Below are 15,353 nucleotides of genomic sequence, written 5' to 3'. Positions count from 1 at the left end.
TGGGGGTACCCTAGGTTGATTTCTATTATGGTTCAGCCCCCCCAGTCTGGAAGAAGTTCCCGCGCCACTGAATTGGGAGGAAAAATCCAAAACGGTAGCGCTTAGTTTAGCTTCACATATACATTTTATCACAAGCAAGATATTTCAACTAAACATAGCAATGGCATTGGCATCAACATATGCTGACTTCGATATCACCCAAAATTTATTAAATTCGGTACTATTTTAGAAATGGTACGCCCTTTAACCCTCGCCCGCACATGCCATTTTCCCATCCTAGAACGCACATGGGGGGGGGGTGGTTGCCACCCCCCCGCGCCATTTCGTTCCTGTTGGAGATAGAGCTTAGCGGTAAAGACCAAAAAGATTTTTTGGGAAGAGACGAATCCAATGATACCCAGTTTTACCTTCTCAGGTCAGTCATTGACCTTCCAGGTCAGGTCAAACTAAAAAATGTTGCTGTTTTGGGTCACCGTTGGATATCAAGTGCGCTGCTTATCATATACCGATAACGATGCTGTTTTCTGGTGCCAAGCCAGCTAGAACCTCTTTCTCACACTACCCGACCAGGTTTTTGCTGCTGAGGTCATTTCAGGTCAAGTTAGGTCAAGGTCAATTATATGTGTTTGTATGTCTGTGTGTGTCTGTGTGTATACTGATGTGTGCACCGATTGTTTATGTGTCCATATTACATGAAATCATGATCTGAGAAGCTTTTACCAAAAATGCAGTCAAAAAACTTCACAAAAAGTAAATTCCGCTTGCCTAAAACGCAATTATCTTAGATGACCTAGGTTGACCTTGACCTTGACCTTGACATCTGTACATCGTCGAACAACATGTTCCATGATGGGTGGGAGGTAAGACTGGTAAAAAAGGCCGAAATCAAGGTGTCAAAAGCTCACAAGGCCCATAGCCAACGCAAGATGTCGAGAATTGGCCATTTGGGTCATGACATGACCTGAAAAACAAGGTCATATCTCCGAAACCAAAGGTCACAGAAACTTGAAATTTTCAGTGGACATCAAGAAAGGATAGAGGAGTAGCTATACGAAAAATCAGCCTTCTAGCTCTAAAAATGTTGAGTGCAGAGCAGAAAGACTACCTGGGGGGGGGTGGCAACCACCCCCCCCCCCCCATGTGCGGGCGAGGGTTAAGTTTGGAACGCTCTGTTATGGGCCATCTGGTAATTTATCTGTCGGAGTTCGGGTGATCTGCTTCCGTCCGCCGTCATCCACCCCCTGACGAACAGGTCAGCGTCGGCGTCAGCCAACACACGGCGGCGAGCGGAGCAGCGGGCGCGCATCACTCCGCTGTCCATCAGAACATCAAACGGGCGACCCGAGTCAAACCGAGGCGGCTCAGCGGGCGCCGTCAGGGCAGCCACCGGAGCTCAGCACATATCCGGACCACGGCAACACTGCGCCGGCTCGGACGCCCGGGTCGTTAGCTATGCAAACAGCTAATTATCGTGTTCAAACAGCGCGCTGTCGTTCGAACCCGGCGCTAATCACATGCACCATATTACCTTAGCCCGAGAGAGACGGAGCGCGGGCGGGCCATCCCTGACGAAAAACAGACCAGCAACATTGGCACGGTTGTAAAACGATCTATGAACATGCTTATTAAGGTCACAAGCATGCATGTCTAACAAATATAAAACACACTGCGTTGATTATCAATTCACTTGTGAAAATAGTCAGCGTGACGAAACGCAAAGAGCCAGTTGGAGAGACAAGTGATCGAAATAAAAACGGTCATGATTTAACATGATTAACTATATATGTATAGGTATGTATGTATGTATGTATGTATGTATGTAGGTAGGTAGGTATGTATACCTATAGGTAGGTATCTACATATGTGGGCATAAAATCAAAACTCGAAAACGGCTTCAGCTAAAGGGAATGTCATTTGTTTATGAAGCAGGCAGGTATAATCAAATAACCGGACTACTTCGCAAGTCCCGTTCCCGCTCGAAAAGCGGCCGTCCCAGGCCGGTTTTCTGGCCATGTGCGCGCGGTGCCGTTCCAGTCGGGCTCCGCTGACTGCCCGTCACCCCTCCCTCCCCTCTCCTCCCCCGCGGCAGGTCGTTCGTCATCCGCCGACCGGCCATTTGGCGCCGGGCCAGGGCGGCACAAAGACCTCACGGGGAGTCGGCCCTGTGTTGACCCAGCAGTCGGCTCCGGCCAGAAGACGGGGCCGGCGCCGGCGCCGCGGGGCGCCCGGGTTGGGCGCCGCGGGGCAGGCAGGGGGGCGCCGCAGGGGTGCCTGGTTTGGGCGCCCCGCGGGGCAGGTTGGGGACGCCGCAGGGGTGCCTGGTTTGGGCGCCGCGGAGGAGGGGAGGATAGGGCGGAATAGATGGAGAAGGCTGATATCGACGGGCCGTGCCAGGCAAACACAAAAGACGACAAAGGGGCCAGAGACGGACAGGCGACAGACAGGGCCAGAGTCACTCGCAGGCTGCGGCGGGCGGCAGAAAACAATGCCATTTATACGGAAAATAAATACGAACTATGAGCACAAACCATTAATAAATGATCATTCCATGCTTATGGAGTAGCAATTTATCTCCAAGATACATAGGATGCATGTGAGGTAGGTATGTACATAGTACCAGTATAGCGCCTTTTGGGGCGACTAACGGAGCGAGCGAGAGGGTGAGCCTTGCACGTGCGAAATTTCGAGGGGGTACCTCCAACTGACTTGTGCACGGCACCCTACTAACCGGTCTCTAGCAATGTGCCAAATTTGAGCACAATCGGCCCAGCCGTTCTCGAGATCTGGAAGCGGCACCCTGCACGTGCGCACGTGCAGAATGGGTCCCAACTGACTTGTGCACGACACCCTACTAACTGGTCCCTAACCGTGTACCAAATTTGAGCGCCATCGGTCCAGCCGTTCTCGAGATCTGGAAACGACCCCTGCACGTGCGCACGTGCAGCAGCACCCCAACTCTGGCACATGGATATGCAGTGCCTAGTGGGTGCCTACCTACATGCCAACTTTCAGCACAATCGGCCAAGTAGTTACCGAGATATTGCAACAATTACAAAACTGACACCTTTTCGTTTTGCACGTGGCACTGGCCGGACTGCTGGCCGCCCTGGCCGCTGCAGCCCTCCGCCGCTGTGCTCGGCAGGCTGAGGGCCCCGGGCGGAGGGCTGCTAAGGGTGCTCGGCAGGCTAAGACTCCGCTCGCTTCGCTCGCTCCGTAACCAGGTATGTATGAAGCACATACCTAGGTACCTATATATGATAGACTTGTAAAGAAGTGAAAAAGCGAAAAAGGTAACAGACTAATGAGGATTGAAACAATAGTAATTTGTTCGGGTCGGAGCTTACGAGATGTACCTATTTATACAACTTTTCAACGAAGTTAGGTACGTTATTACGGAGCGAGCGAAGCGAGCGTAGTCTTTCCTTAGATTAACGGAAATTTCTGAGTATGAGCGGCCGGCCGGCCGGCCGTGGTCACGCTTTTGCGAGGCTTATATCTCAGCAACCACTTGACCGATTTACACGCGGTAATTTTTGTAGGGTAGCTTCATTCCTTCTACCAAGTATTGGACTATTCCCGATGCATGTAGGTGACCCCTTATGCACGTGCCACGTGCAAAACGAAGAGGTGTCACTTTTGTAATTGTTGCAATATCTCGGAAACTACTTGGCCGATTGCGCTGAAAGTTGGCATGTAGGTAGGCACCCACTAGGCAATGCATATCCATGTGCCAGAGTTGGGGTGCTGCTGCACGTGCGCACGTGCAGGGGTCGTTTCCAGATCTCGAGAACGGCTGGACCGATTGCGCTCAAATTTGGTACACGGTTACGGAGCAGTTAGTAGGGTGCCGTGCACAAGTCAGTTGGGACCCATTTTGCACGTGCGCACGTGCAGGGTGCCGCTTCCAGATCTCGAGAACGGCTGGGCCGATTGTGCTCAAATTTGGCACATCGCTAGAGACCGGTTAGTAAGGTGCCGTGCACAAGTCAGTTGGAGGTACCCCCTAGCAATTTCGCACGTGCAAGGCCCACCCTCTCGCTCGCTCCGTTAGTCGCCACAAAAGGCGTTATACTGGTGATTATGTATGTAGATGCTGCAAATCCCCGTTGTGACGTGTGAGCAGGCATTTGGATCGAGACTAGCAACACACCTGACGCACAAACCTGACGCCGCCCCCGAGTCTCCGCTCCCAACCCCACTCGGCACTCGACACCGAGGGTTCTTTCCAAAAGCCAGGAGCGCTTTGATAGGATTTAATCTGCAGGGTGGCTCTACCCTTGAGGAGTCCAATATATCCCAGTTGGGGCTGCTGAAGCCCCGCGGATGCAGGGCGCTGAAAACCGCCACCAGCAGCTTTTAGCTGTGCTGTCTCCTGATAAGAATTTCTCCGTTAATTGGCTGCCGGCGAATGGAATGGTCCTCGTGGATTTGTCAATTTAGACGAGTTGGCTTTGATATTCGAAGGCCATATAATCTGGCGCTTTCAATTTTCTCCCCATTTGTAAAACAATGAACTGATTTCGTTTTACTCTGACGGGTACTATTTTTGAAGCTCCATCCCAGCCAGCAATTCGCTTGGGCTGAACTGTGGCAAACGTCGGGCAGTTTGGGCTTAGCTTGGGTTTGCCCACTTTGATCAAAACCAATGTATTTCTTACTAGGGCTGAGCTGGGGCATGCCGCAGATATGCCCCCGTGCGGATAGCAGTACCTCAGCCCGACATCTGCCCGCGCATCCAAAACAGGCTTAACTTGGGCGGAGCGCGGGCTGATCAAGCTGGCTGTGTCCTTTGGCTAACTGGAGTAAAGCCGGAGCTTAGCCATACTTGTTCGGCTGTTCGCGCATGCGCAGTTTTGCGCCAATCATGTGCAGCGTTTGTGACAGTCTGCGCGCTGTGCGACGAAACCACACACCGGTGTTGGGCATTTGGTGGTTGATGTTTGGGCGCGTGTGACAGCGCGAAGAAGAGATAGTGCTCACTGCTCTTATCAAGTGGACTGGCATGGAGTTTTACGGTAGGTAAGTGTATTGAATGGTGCGCTTAATCGTATGTAAACGTCATGATTTTGACTGAGTTTCACGCGGCATCAAACATGAAGCTGAATAGCTCTTCAGCCTGGCGACTTATACCCTCGCTCAGAAAAGCCGCATTGCTGCCTTTATATCTTTGTGAAATACCAGCACTTCTGAACCAGGAAAACGAAATACAAAACACAAATATTTATCTACTTATCACCGAGCACGCTCATTCTCTGTCCGCGTTGAAAATCGAATGAACATTTTATACAGATCAATGAGAAGTGCTTTTACAGTATTAATGCAACAATAAATTATTTGTCAAGCAAACATGCAATGTAAATTAAACCAATTAATCTCTTTTTCAGGTACGTACCATTAGAGCAAATGGTTCCAAAAAATGGAATAGTGATGCAAACCAGGACCGGGTGGACGCCGCAGTCGCCCTCGCCAAGTGGTTTAGCGTAAACTGCCTGCTTATAATTAAGTAGACATACCTACATATACGGAAACTGCGCCGAAAGCTGGCCGACCACCTACTGCAGATGTTTGTGTGTGGAGGAGCCAGACGGCTCCAAAGCTCCCATTCACCAGAGTGAAGTTCCTTATAAGCGATTGTTTGCTAATTGCTTTATATTTTATGAGCGATTACTTGCTGTCCTTACTTTATGCTTTCGGTTGAGTGCTCAACCAAGTATTATGAACGGGGAGGGAGGCTAGCGGGCCTTGTGATTGTTTTATAGTTTTGATGGCGCTTTTTCATGACTCATGCCATATTTTTGCTGCAGTTTGCAGTCCACTGTTTCATGTATTTGTGTTTCATTTGACGTGTCTGTAGTCGTTTGAAATATACATTCAATCAAAGTCAACCACTACTTTCCTTTCGCAATGCTCGATGACCGGTTAACAGAACATATGAGTGACCGTAACAATTTTAAATATGCATTGAAACCGCACAACCTGCTGAAAGTGCATTGGCTGCTCCTTGCTACCTGATCAAGTGTGAAGCAAAAGCAAGATTAAGTCAAGTCGAGACTTGAGAAAACAGGAGCCGTCACTCGAGCCGAACCCGAGCAAAGCCACAGCAGTTTGCACTGTATAAACCCCATTCACTTCTATGGCTTAAGTCGGGATAGACAGGGCACACAGAGTGGGCTTGCCGGAGTTCAGCCCGCTCGGGCCCAGAGTAATCTCCATTATATAAATGGATTCACTGCTCGGGCTTACATCGGGCTAACGCCAATCGTCGTTCAACTAGGGCTAAACTACGGCTGTCCGGAGCTCGCAGAGCGGGCATACCTCCGGCAGAGCATGGGCTTTAGTCGGCGTTTTTGTGTCATACGCCGACTTTAGCCCAAGCCCTAGCCGACTTTAGCCCGACTAAAAATATCGGGCAATCCGCACTTGAGCCTGCTTGGGCCCGGAGCAAAATTGCTGGCTGGGATTAACCCGCGCCCTGCTGGGGGGGGGGGTATTTGAACACCCCCCTTGTGGTTTTTCGCGAATATCTAAAAAACGGCGGCGCGGAGCGCCGCCGTTTTTGGTACACCTTATCACACATCAATTCTACACATGTTGTAAAAATTTCAGACCAAGGTCATTCAAGGTCAGGTCACCAGGTCACTTGAAGTGACCTCACCTCATAAAAACTTTCAATGTCTGTCATAGCTACACCGAGTGACCGATCGCTTTGAAATTTTCAGCGATTGCTAAGAGCAATAGCATGTACAAAATGTTTATCTCAGAATTTTGATATCGATGACCTAAGGTCAGGTCAATTTTGCGACCTCCCCATTATAAGTCAATGGGAGAAAATTGAAATGCGCCTCTTTTGGATGAAAGACATTATAAACACTCCCAAACACCAAATTACAAGTGGTTTAGACACACCGAACTTGAAAATGGTGTCCGTGACCCTTGTTTATGCCCTGAGGTAATCTTAGGTCACGAATGGTATCTAACAGTTTTTCGCAAATAACTTTTGATAGAGGTATGCTAGAGCGCTGAAAACGCCTTAGATGTGTTCAGCTCGACGATACGGATCGACTGATATGCAACATGACCGTTTCCGGTCAGGTCATGACCTTGACCTGAGGTCAAATTTTCAAGTTGACCTTTCAAGGTCAAGTCATAGTTCATTCGATGCGTCTTGACGAGAGGAACACGATGCCGGTAAAAATAAGCTCGTACAAGGCTTGGGTCAAAAGTTATTGCAGAAAACTGTTTCCGAAAAAATCGGCTATTTTTGCAGTTTTTGCCCCCTGCAGGCAAAACCGTTGACGTTAGGTCAAATCTGAGAGAATTACTCAGAAAGGGCGTTAATAGGGCTATCGAATGCGCTTTTCCGCGGCGCTGTAGCTCTATTGGTTCCCGAGTTATGCGTTGGCTTCTTGGAAATTTTCGACATTCGACCTGGAAATCGGCGAAATTTTGCCTTCAATGACCTCTGGTGACCTGACCTTTGACCTGACCAAAAAATTGACCGAAGTGGTTTCGTCATTATTTTTGACGCTCTTTCGAACGCCGCCTTCCGCGTATCGCTACGTGGCCCAGGAGCCGAGTTACAAGGGGGGGTGTTCAAACACCCCCCCCCCCAGCAGGGCGTGGAAATCCAGGACCCCCAGCAGGGCGCGGGTTAACGTTTCGAGGAGCGATGGTAATCGGACACTGCCGACGGGTTTTTGCGGAGGAGAACGCCGCCGACGGTTCAACAGCGGGCGCACTGTAGGCCGGCAGCCCGAAAAAGCGCTAGAAATTCCCCCAAACTGACTGTCCGCAATATGAACAAAATAGGTATCATTTAATCCCAAATTGATCGAAGAATACGATTCCGATGCCATTTTTGCCCTAAGGTCGAAATTGAGGTGGTCAGTTGTCACCAAACACAAGACTATTTAGACTCGCTAGTGGCCACCACATTTGCCGATTTTAATGCTAATCTTTAGTTGATATTTGTTAGTTGACCAGTTGTCGTTTTGAACGTAATTTTCTGTCAGACTAGTTCAGGGCACTGTTGTTCACTGTACCAACAACATTCTTACATATTGCATCGCTTTTCTGCAACATAAGCTAGCTTTTTGCAAGCAGCTGCAAGACCTAAATAAAAATCATATCTAAATTTTTAAATAGACTTTTAAAAAAACGTTATTTCGAGCAGCTAAAAATAAACATCTTATACTAGCCGCTGATTACTCATCTTTCGTTCCATATAGGTACTTTGCTGCTTTTCCCTGCTACTTTTCGAGATATGCGCCAGTAAACCACATGATGTAGGGGCAATTGTCACCTCGCCGCTCTACTGAATGCCCGGCGCTCTTTATAGCGCTGGAAGTTGTGAAAAACTAAGGCTTATAATCTGAATAAAATATATGTCCCTGAGCTCAGAATTGATCAACGCACACAATGCTGTCAAAATTTTTGGGCCCAACTAAAAAATTCAATCATTATTAACCCCCAAACACAAGTTAGTGATAATCAACAACAACTTGCTCTTAAGTTAGACTTTTTGAGAAATGTTATTTCGAGCCGCTAAAAATGACCGTGCCATATAAACCACTAATCATCTTTCTGTCATGCCCTACTCGCAATTTTTGCTAATGCCTGCTACTCTTCGAGGTCACGTGACATCACCATTAAAAGTAAATGGGGAGATAAGGAAACTGTTGTTTTTGCGCATGGAATGATCTCAAACTATCTCAAGCACACGGAATCGTGATTTCATGCACTCCTTGCAAGATCCGATGCTTTACTTTTGCATTTTTGACCTTCCGTGACGTCATTTATGACGTCACTACGGTCATAGGAGTTTCTTGTCAATAACTCATGATCAAATTGAGCCAGCGACTCGGGAAAGCCACCAATGGACTCGGGAAGACCTCCCGAATCGAATGATATGCGACATGACCTCTTTCGACCAACTTCGTGACCTGGGGATGCTGACCTGACCTTGACCTGAGGTCAACACCTTAAGTTGACCTGACCCGAACAAAAAGTATACCATTCGACGCGCCTGAGCCAGGCAAACACGATGGTGCCAAAATCGCTGCTCTGCGACCATTTTATGCGAAATTATTTACCAAAAACCAAACCCTACCTTGGGCTTTTTGACCTCACCTCAGAGGTTACCGGTTGACATGGGACCTTGAAATCGGGTATCAATCGTTCCGTCTTGAAACGGCGCACACGCTTGTTTTTTCCGCGAGGCTCTAGCTCCATTAGGGGCGAAACGGCGAAAAGGGGTCGTACCAACCCTCCCCCCTCGGCCGGCCGAGGGGGTGGGGGGTCCGACAACAGGTCCGGCGAGGGTTAAGCAGCCCCACTTCGTTTTTAGCATGTTTGCTTGTCGCTGAGATCAACAACTCAATCACAAATAATTTCTAGCACTTTTCCGGGCCCCCGGCCCAGTGTGGGGCGGCTGCCGGCCGTCCGTCACTGAGAGGGTAGACTGTGCCGCACCACCGGGCTGCTCTCCGGCACAGCCTACCCGGCAGGTCCGCCGCGCCGCGCGGCGGGCGCCTCCCGCGCTCAGCAGTCAGAATCGCATCGCCGGATCAGAGGGCGACTTTGTCCTTCTAGCAGGGTTCACATTCAACGAAGTCTTGTCGTGTTCTTGCAAAGACTGAAACTTTACACTCGTTCAAAGAAGAAGAAAAATTTCCTGCACACCAAAGCATAGCGATTAGCGAAGCAGAAACAGATGAGTTTTCAAAAATTGGGTAGCTTTTTGGGAGTATTTCTTCCTAGCAGTGTCCATCACCAATTTAGAGCCGACGAATAACAATCCTCCTCTGCAAACCGAATCGCGCCTACCCGGGCTGGCGGTGCCTATAGCCTGCTTCATTCAGTTCATTTTCTCAATCCTCCTTCTTACCTGAATAAAAGCCTCAGGCACCTGTATACATATGTGCAATAATTTTAGGTATACCTGCTTTACATTCCATCGGATGGCTTTTACCGAATCTAATGCTAACCCTGGTATGGCCTTTTAGTGGATTTAGGTCGTGCCCAGAGGCCAGCCCAGCTAGCAGGAAACGTTACTTCAACGTTGTCACAACGTCGTGTTTCGGTAAGTTGCGAAATTACGTTTTAATTACGTTGTAGCAACGTTCTAAACGTTGTGAAGCCATGGTTTGGTCCGAAAGTCGTGGTAAAACGTGGTGACAACGTTTTATTGGTACGTTGCAGCAACCGCGCACTTGCAGCATTATATTTTGATAATGCATGGTGACATATATGGCCATATAATGCATTTCCTTTGACTTTCAATGCGCATATTCAGTTTTCATCGTTAAATTTGACATGTTTTAACACTTGGACTGTTCACGTTGTCAGCTGGTGGTCGCCAACACGTTGTTAAAACGGTTTTTCACAACCTTGACATTATAGGTACTGAATAATTAGCGGGTGTTTTTACAAGTAAATTCTGATACCTTTCTCTCTCTATCTCTCTCTAATATATATATATATATATATATATATATATATATATATATATATATATATATATATATATATATATATATATATATATATATATATATATATATATATATATATATATATATATATATATATATATATATCACGTTGTCAGTCAGTATATATATATATATATATATATATATGTATATATGTCAGTATATATATATATATATGTATATATATATATATATATATATATACATATATATATATATATATATATATATATATATATATATATATATATATATATATATATATATGTCAGTATATATATATATATATGTATATATATATATATATATATATATATATATATATATATATATATATATATATATATATATATACATATAAAATGTGTAAATTGCAAAGCGTCATTGGCATGTTTTGCAACATCGCGGAGCTAGAGGCTTGCAACTATCCCTATGTAAACGCGGCTGTTATCCGCGGCTGCCAGCAAGCCACGCGGGCCGCCACTCAGGCGAACGGTGGCTCGCGCCCTGACCTCGCCTGAGGGGCCGTGACGTCAGTGTCACCGGCCGGCGTTCAGAGCCAGCCGGCCGAGCCGCAGTCTACGCGGCGCGAGCGAGCAGTGAGGGCCGGCGGCGGGCGCGGCTGAGATAGCTGGAAGATGAAAGATAGCGCCAGTTGTCTGCGTTTGATGCGATTGTTGTTTTGACTGGTAAGTCAAAGTACCATTTACGAGTAGCATTTGCAAGATTGTGCCTTGTAATATCGTGCGGTCTAGGCTATAGTTCATTGTAGCTCTAGCCTCTAAGGTGTTGACATGTTTGATCTAGCCTGTCGCACTGTTACGGAAAGTGGTGCAGGTATTTTTGTGATTTTTTCATGAATTGAATGTCTGATTTTCCCTCATGTCTTCCCGCAGACGTCCTGCAACTCGTCAGCGCGCCTTGCGGCAGGCCTACTGTCGGCAATGCGGTAGCGAAGTGGCTGTCCGGAAGCTGCGACCGGAACGGGGGGTGCGCAGACCGTCTAGTCAGGCACTGCCAGCTGCCTAGGGACATCGAGGCCGCAAATGGGCCGGTGCCTAACGGTCCGCCGAGTGATCCTCCCAGCGAGGGTTAGTGAAGAAGTGAACTTCCACCAGTTCTGGCGTGCTAGCGGCTAGCGTCAGAGCCGGTAGAACCCAATTCCGTCCCACGAACCCCATGGGGGCGCCCCTGGGCCCCATGCCCCATCACCGATGCCGCCGCCGTCGTTTTGTTTGTTTGTTGTAAATTGACCTGTATGATGTATTGAAATATACACTTCTTACATGCCTTTTTTTACAACTCTAGAGAACGGGAAGAGAGCGTCGGAAACACATTCTGAGTATGTTGCGAACACGTTGAGAGGGCGTTGCGAAAATGTTTAGGACGTTTACTCAGGGTCGCAGGGACGGCAATGCGAAGTAGCGACAACGTGGTGCGCACGTGATAAAAACGGCGCAGAGACGTTGCCAAAGCGTTCTATACTCCTTGTAGTCACGTTGCGGAAACGTGGTGACAACGTTCCAGAAACACTGTTGGTACGTTACAGAAAACATTTCATAACGTTGGCGGGACGTTGTAAGAACAGTTTTGGGACGTCACGGCCACGTTACAGAAACGTTGTGATGACATTCAAATGCATGGTCGGATGACGTTGTCACGCCGTTGTCTGGAGTCTACAAAATTACGTTGTCACAACGATAAATCGGGACGTTGTGGTAACCATTTGACAACGTTTAAACGACGTTGTAACAACGGCAAATTGTTAGCTGGGAGACCAGAGGTTTACAGTTTATTTCATGTCCTTTATAGGTGCCCGTCCGTCGTGTGCAGTTTGTTTGCCAGTCTGAATTATGATCGGTTCCATGCCACCAATCTGAGTGTTTTTATCCTCGTGCGCCTTTTCTTCGCAACCATGATCGATGATCTTTCTCTGCACCGCTGCGAACCGCGGAGTCGGGTAGGGCGCTGGTGAAAGGTGGATTCCATTGGGGAGGTGTTCAGGACGCCACCCGCACCCGGGAAACATACAGAAACAGCCGGAAAACAGCCTTCAGCCTACAGCGGCTCCCGCCCTGGAAAACTGGGCCTCAACAGCCTAGAGACAAATAATATGTAATTATGAAGGCATAATGAATAGGTGCACTTGGCTGTCGTCAAACCAAGCTGTTAATGAAGACAACAAGTTAGCCGCTTTGTCACACTATCTTGCTGTCTCAATCGGGCACCTATATCACTGGTGTGGGCTGTGTCTGTGCCGCCGTGCCAGTCAGCCGCGGCACGGTCCCACACACGGTCCGCTCAGCTCCTCCCGCCTCCCACTCCCGGCCGGCGGTCCGGGGGGGGGGGGGTCACTCGGAGGACACTCGGCGTCTGCCGTGCATCACTCGGAGGACACTCGGCTGTCCCGGCCGTGCATCACTCGGAGGACACTCGGCTGTCCCGGCCGTGCATCACTCGGAGGACACTGGCCGTCCGCCCCAGCGGCGGCACACGGGATTAATAGTGGGCCAATGAACACTAATGGATGGATGACGGAGCACCAGGCCCAGGGCACAGCACGCGCTTCGGTCGTAGTTGACACTATGAGTTGACTTGACTATGAGTAGGCAGATGTATGCACGTATGCACTGAATTTGGTTGAGGCTTACAGTTAGGTACTGAATACACTAAGAGAGAAAATTATCAGGGGTATACCAGCCCTCGACAGTCACTGCAGGGTTTGAGACCAGGTCGATACCACAGGGTCACACTAAGTGACCCTCTGGTACCACTCTAATTAGGTGCTAAGTAATACCTATTTAGCACCAGGTAAACCGATAAACGGATGGCACCACTTTACAAGATATACCGATACGTTTTATCTTTTAAGCGAGTTCAATAGGTACATACATGACAATAGGTAATTACCTATTTTAGCTCTCAAATAATAATTCCATCTCACCTCGTTCATCAATAAACAAAGTTTTGGAAAGCGTAGGTACTGTGCAATATACCTATCCATGGGCCATTGGGCCAATGACCTACCTAGCCCTATATAAAAAACGGTTTTTAATGCAGAACCAGTTTCCTGAAATGGATCTAGGTAGAGCGGAAGGCGGCGAGTCGGTGGTCCAGGGCTGGTCTGCCCAGTCCATTTCACGGACCCGTACCTAACTACACGGATCGGTAGCTGAATGACGGCTGGCTGACTGTACGGACCGTTAGCTGACTGTACGGATAGCTGACTGTACGGATAGCTGACTGTACGGACTGGTAGCTGGCTGTACGGACCGGTAGCTGATTGTACGGGTAGCTGACTGTACGGATAACTGACTGTACGGATTGGTACCTGACTGTACGGATCGGTAGCTGGCTGTACGGGTAGCTGACTGTACGGATTGGTAACTGACTGTACGGACCGTTAGCTGACTGTACGGGTAGCTGACTGTACGGATTGGTACCTGACTGTATGGACGATTAGCTGACTGTACGGACCGGTAGCTGACTGTATGGATCAGTAGCTGACTGTATGGATCAGTAGCTGACCATATGGATCAGTAGCTGACTGTACGGGTTGCTGACTGTACGGATAAGTGATAGCTGACTGTACGGATCGGTAGCTGGCTGTACGAACCGTTAGCCGACTAACACCCACCTTTGTTTCCGTTGTGCGTCTTCATGTTGTTGAAGAAGTTGATGTTGAACGTTGGTCGTTTCCACGGCCACAGCAGTTCCATCATGTTCGATCTCGACTGATTGATTTCGACAGATTAGCCCCTTCTCCAGTGTCCAGTAGAAGTGTCAAACACTTCCCAAACAAGCCGCGCTACATCACCAGTCCATCTCGGGCGCAGAGCGGTCTTTAGCTGCCTTTCCACAGGTACACAGCTCAGCTGGCGCGTCAGTCCTGGTCGGCCCCGTCAGCTGCTGAGGTCAGCCGGTCAGGTCAGGTGTTGAGGTCAGCCGGTAAGGTCAGGTGCTGAGGTCACCCTGTCCGGTCAGCTGGTGAGGTCAGGTGCAGAGGTCACCCTGTCCGGTCAGCTGGTGAGGTCACCCTGTCCGGTCAGCTGCAGAGGTCAGCCGGTCAGGTCAGCCGGTCAGGTCAGCTGCTGAGGTCACCCTGTCCGGTCAGCCGGAGACCTGGCTGGGTCCGCCGGTCGGCACGGACAGCGGGACTGCTCACCGGACGGCGGCCGGCGCCGGACTGAGCTGCCTCCGACGGCCCGCCGAGCTCCCGCCGCCGCGCGCGCTGCTCTCTCCTCCGACCGCCGCGCCGCGCCTCAGAGGAGGGCCTCCCACCGCCCCTCAGAGGACGGTCTCCCGCCGCCGCCCCTCAGAGGAGGGTCTCCCGCCGCCGCCGCTCAGAGGAGGGCCTCCCGCCGCCGCCCCTCAGAGGAGGGAGGCCCACCGTCTGAGGGGCTCCGTTCTCTGAGGGGCTCTGTCTGTTGGGCTCCGTTCGCCGGCCTCCGGTGACTGCTGACAGACGGTTACCGTCCGCTGAGCTCCGGTAACCGTCCCCGCTGAGCTCCGGTAGCCGTCCGCTGAGCTCCGGAGCTCCGTCCGCTGAGCTCCGGAGCTCCGTCCGCTGAGCTCCGGTAACCGTCCCCGCTGAGCTCCGATAACCGTCCGTTGAGCTCCGGTGACCGTCCGCTGAGCTCCGGAGCTCCGTCCGCTGATCTCCGGAGCTCCGTCCGCTGAGCTCCGGTAACCGTCCGCTGAGCTCCGCCTGCTGAACTCCGGTAATCATGTGCTCCGAGGACGCCCACAGCCACCGCCGCCACCCCCAAAACCACTTTTGTTGATATGAGGATTGTAAGTATACAACTACGGACTACTCTTGTTCCTACGAACAGAGCTTTGGTGTGTGCGTTTCCATTG

At 49.7% G+C, this 15,353-nt stretch overlaps 1 protein-coding gene across 1 annotated transcript in view; it reads right to left on the bottom strand.

Moving 5' to 3' along the window:
• The window catches only part of LOC122388291, a 41,138-nt gene extending 26,761 nt beyond the window's left edge, over positions 1–14,377 (bottom strand). Inside the window, exon 1 of the mRNA XM_043379245.1 lies at positions 14,131–14,377. Within this exon, the coding sequence (XP_043235180.1) occupies positions 14,131–14,215 (85 nt within the window). The 5' untranslated portion in view covers positions 14,216–14,377. The remainder of the gene's footprint in view (positions 1–14,130) is intronic.
• Between the last annotated feature and the right edge of the window lie 976 nt (positions 14,378–15,353).

This window comes from Amphibalanus amphitrite, unplaced genomic scaffold, assembly GCF_019059575.1.
Source record: "Amphibalanus amphitrite isolate SeventyFive unplaced genomic scaffold, NRLGWU_Aamphi_draft 000316F_arrow, whole genome shotgun sequence".
NCBI lineage: Eukaryota > Metazoa > Arthropoda > Thecostraca > Balanomorpha > Balanidae > Amphibalanus > Amphibalanus amphitrite.
This window is presented reverse-complemented; position numbering and strand designations above follow the sequence as displayed.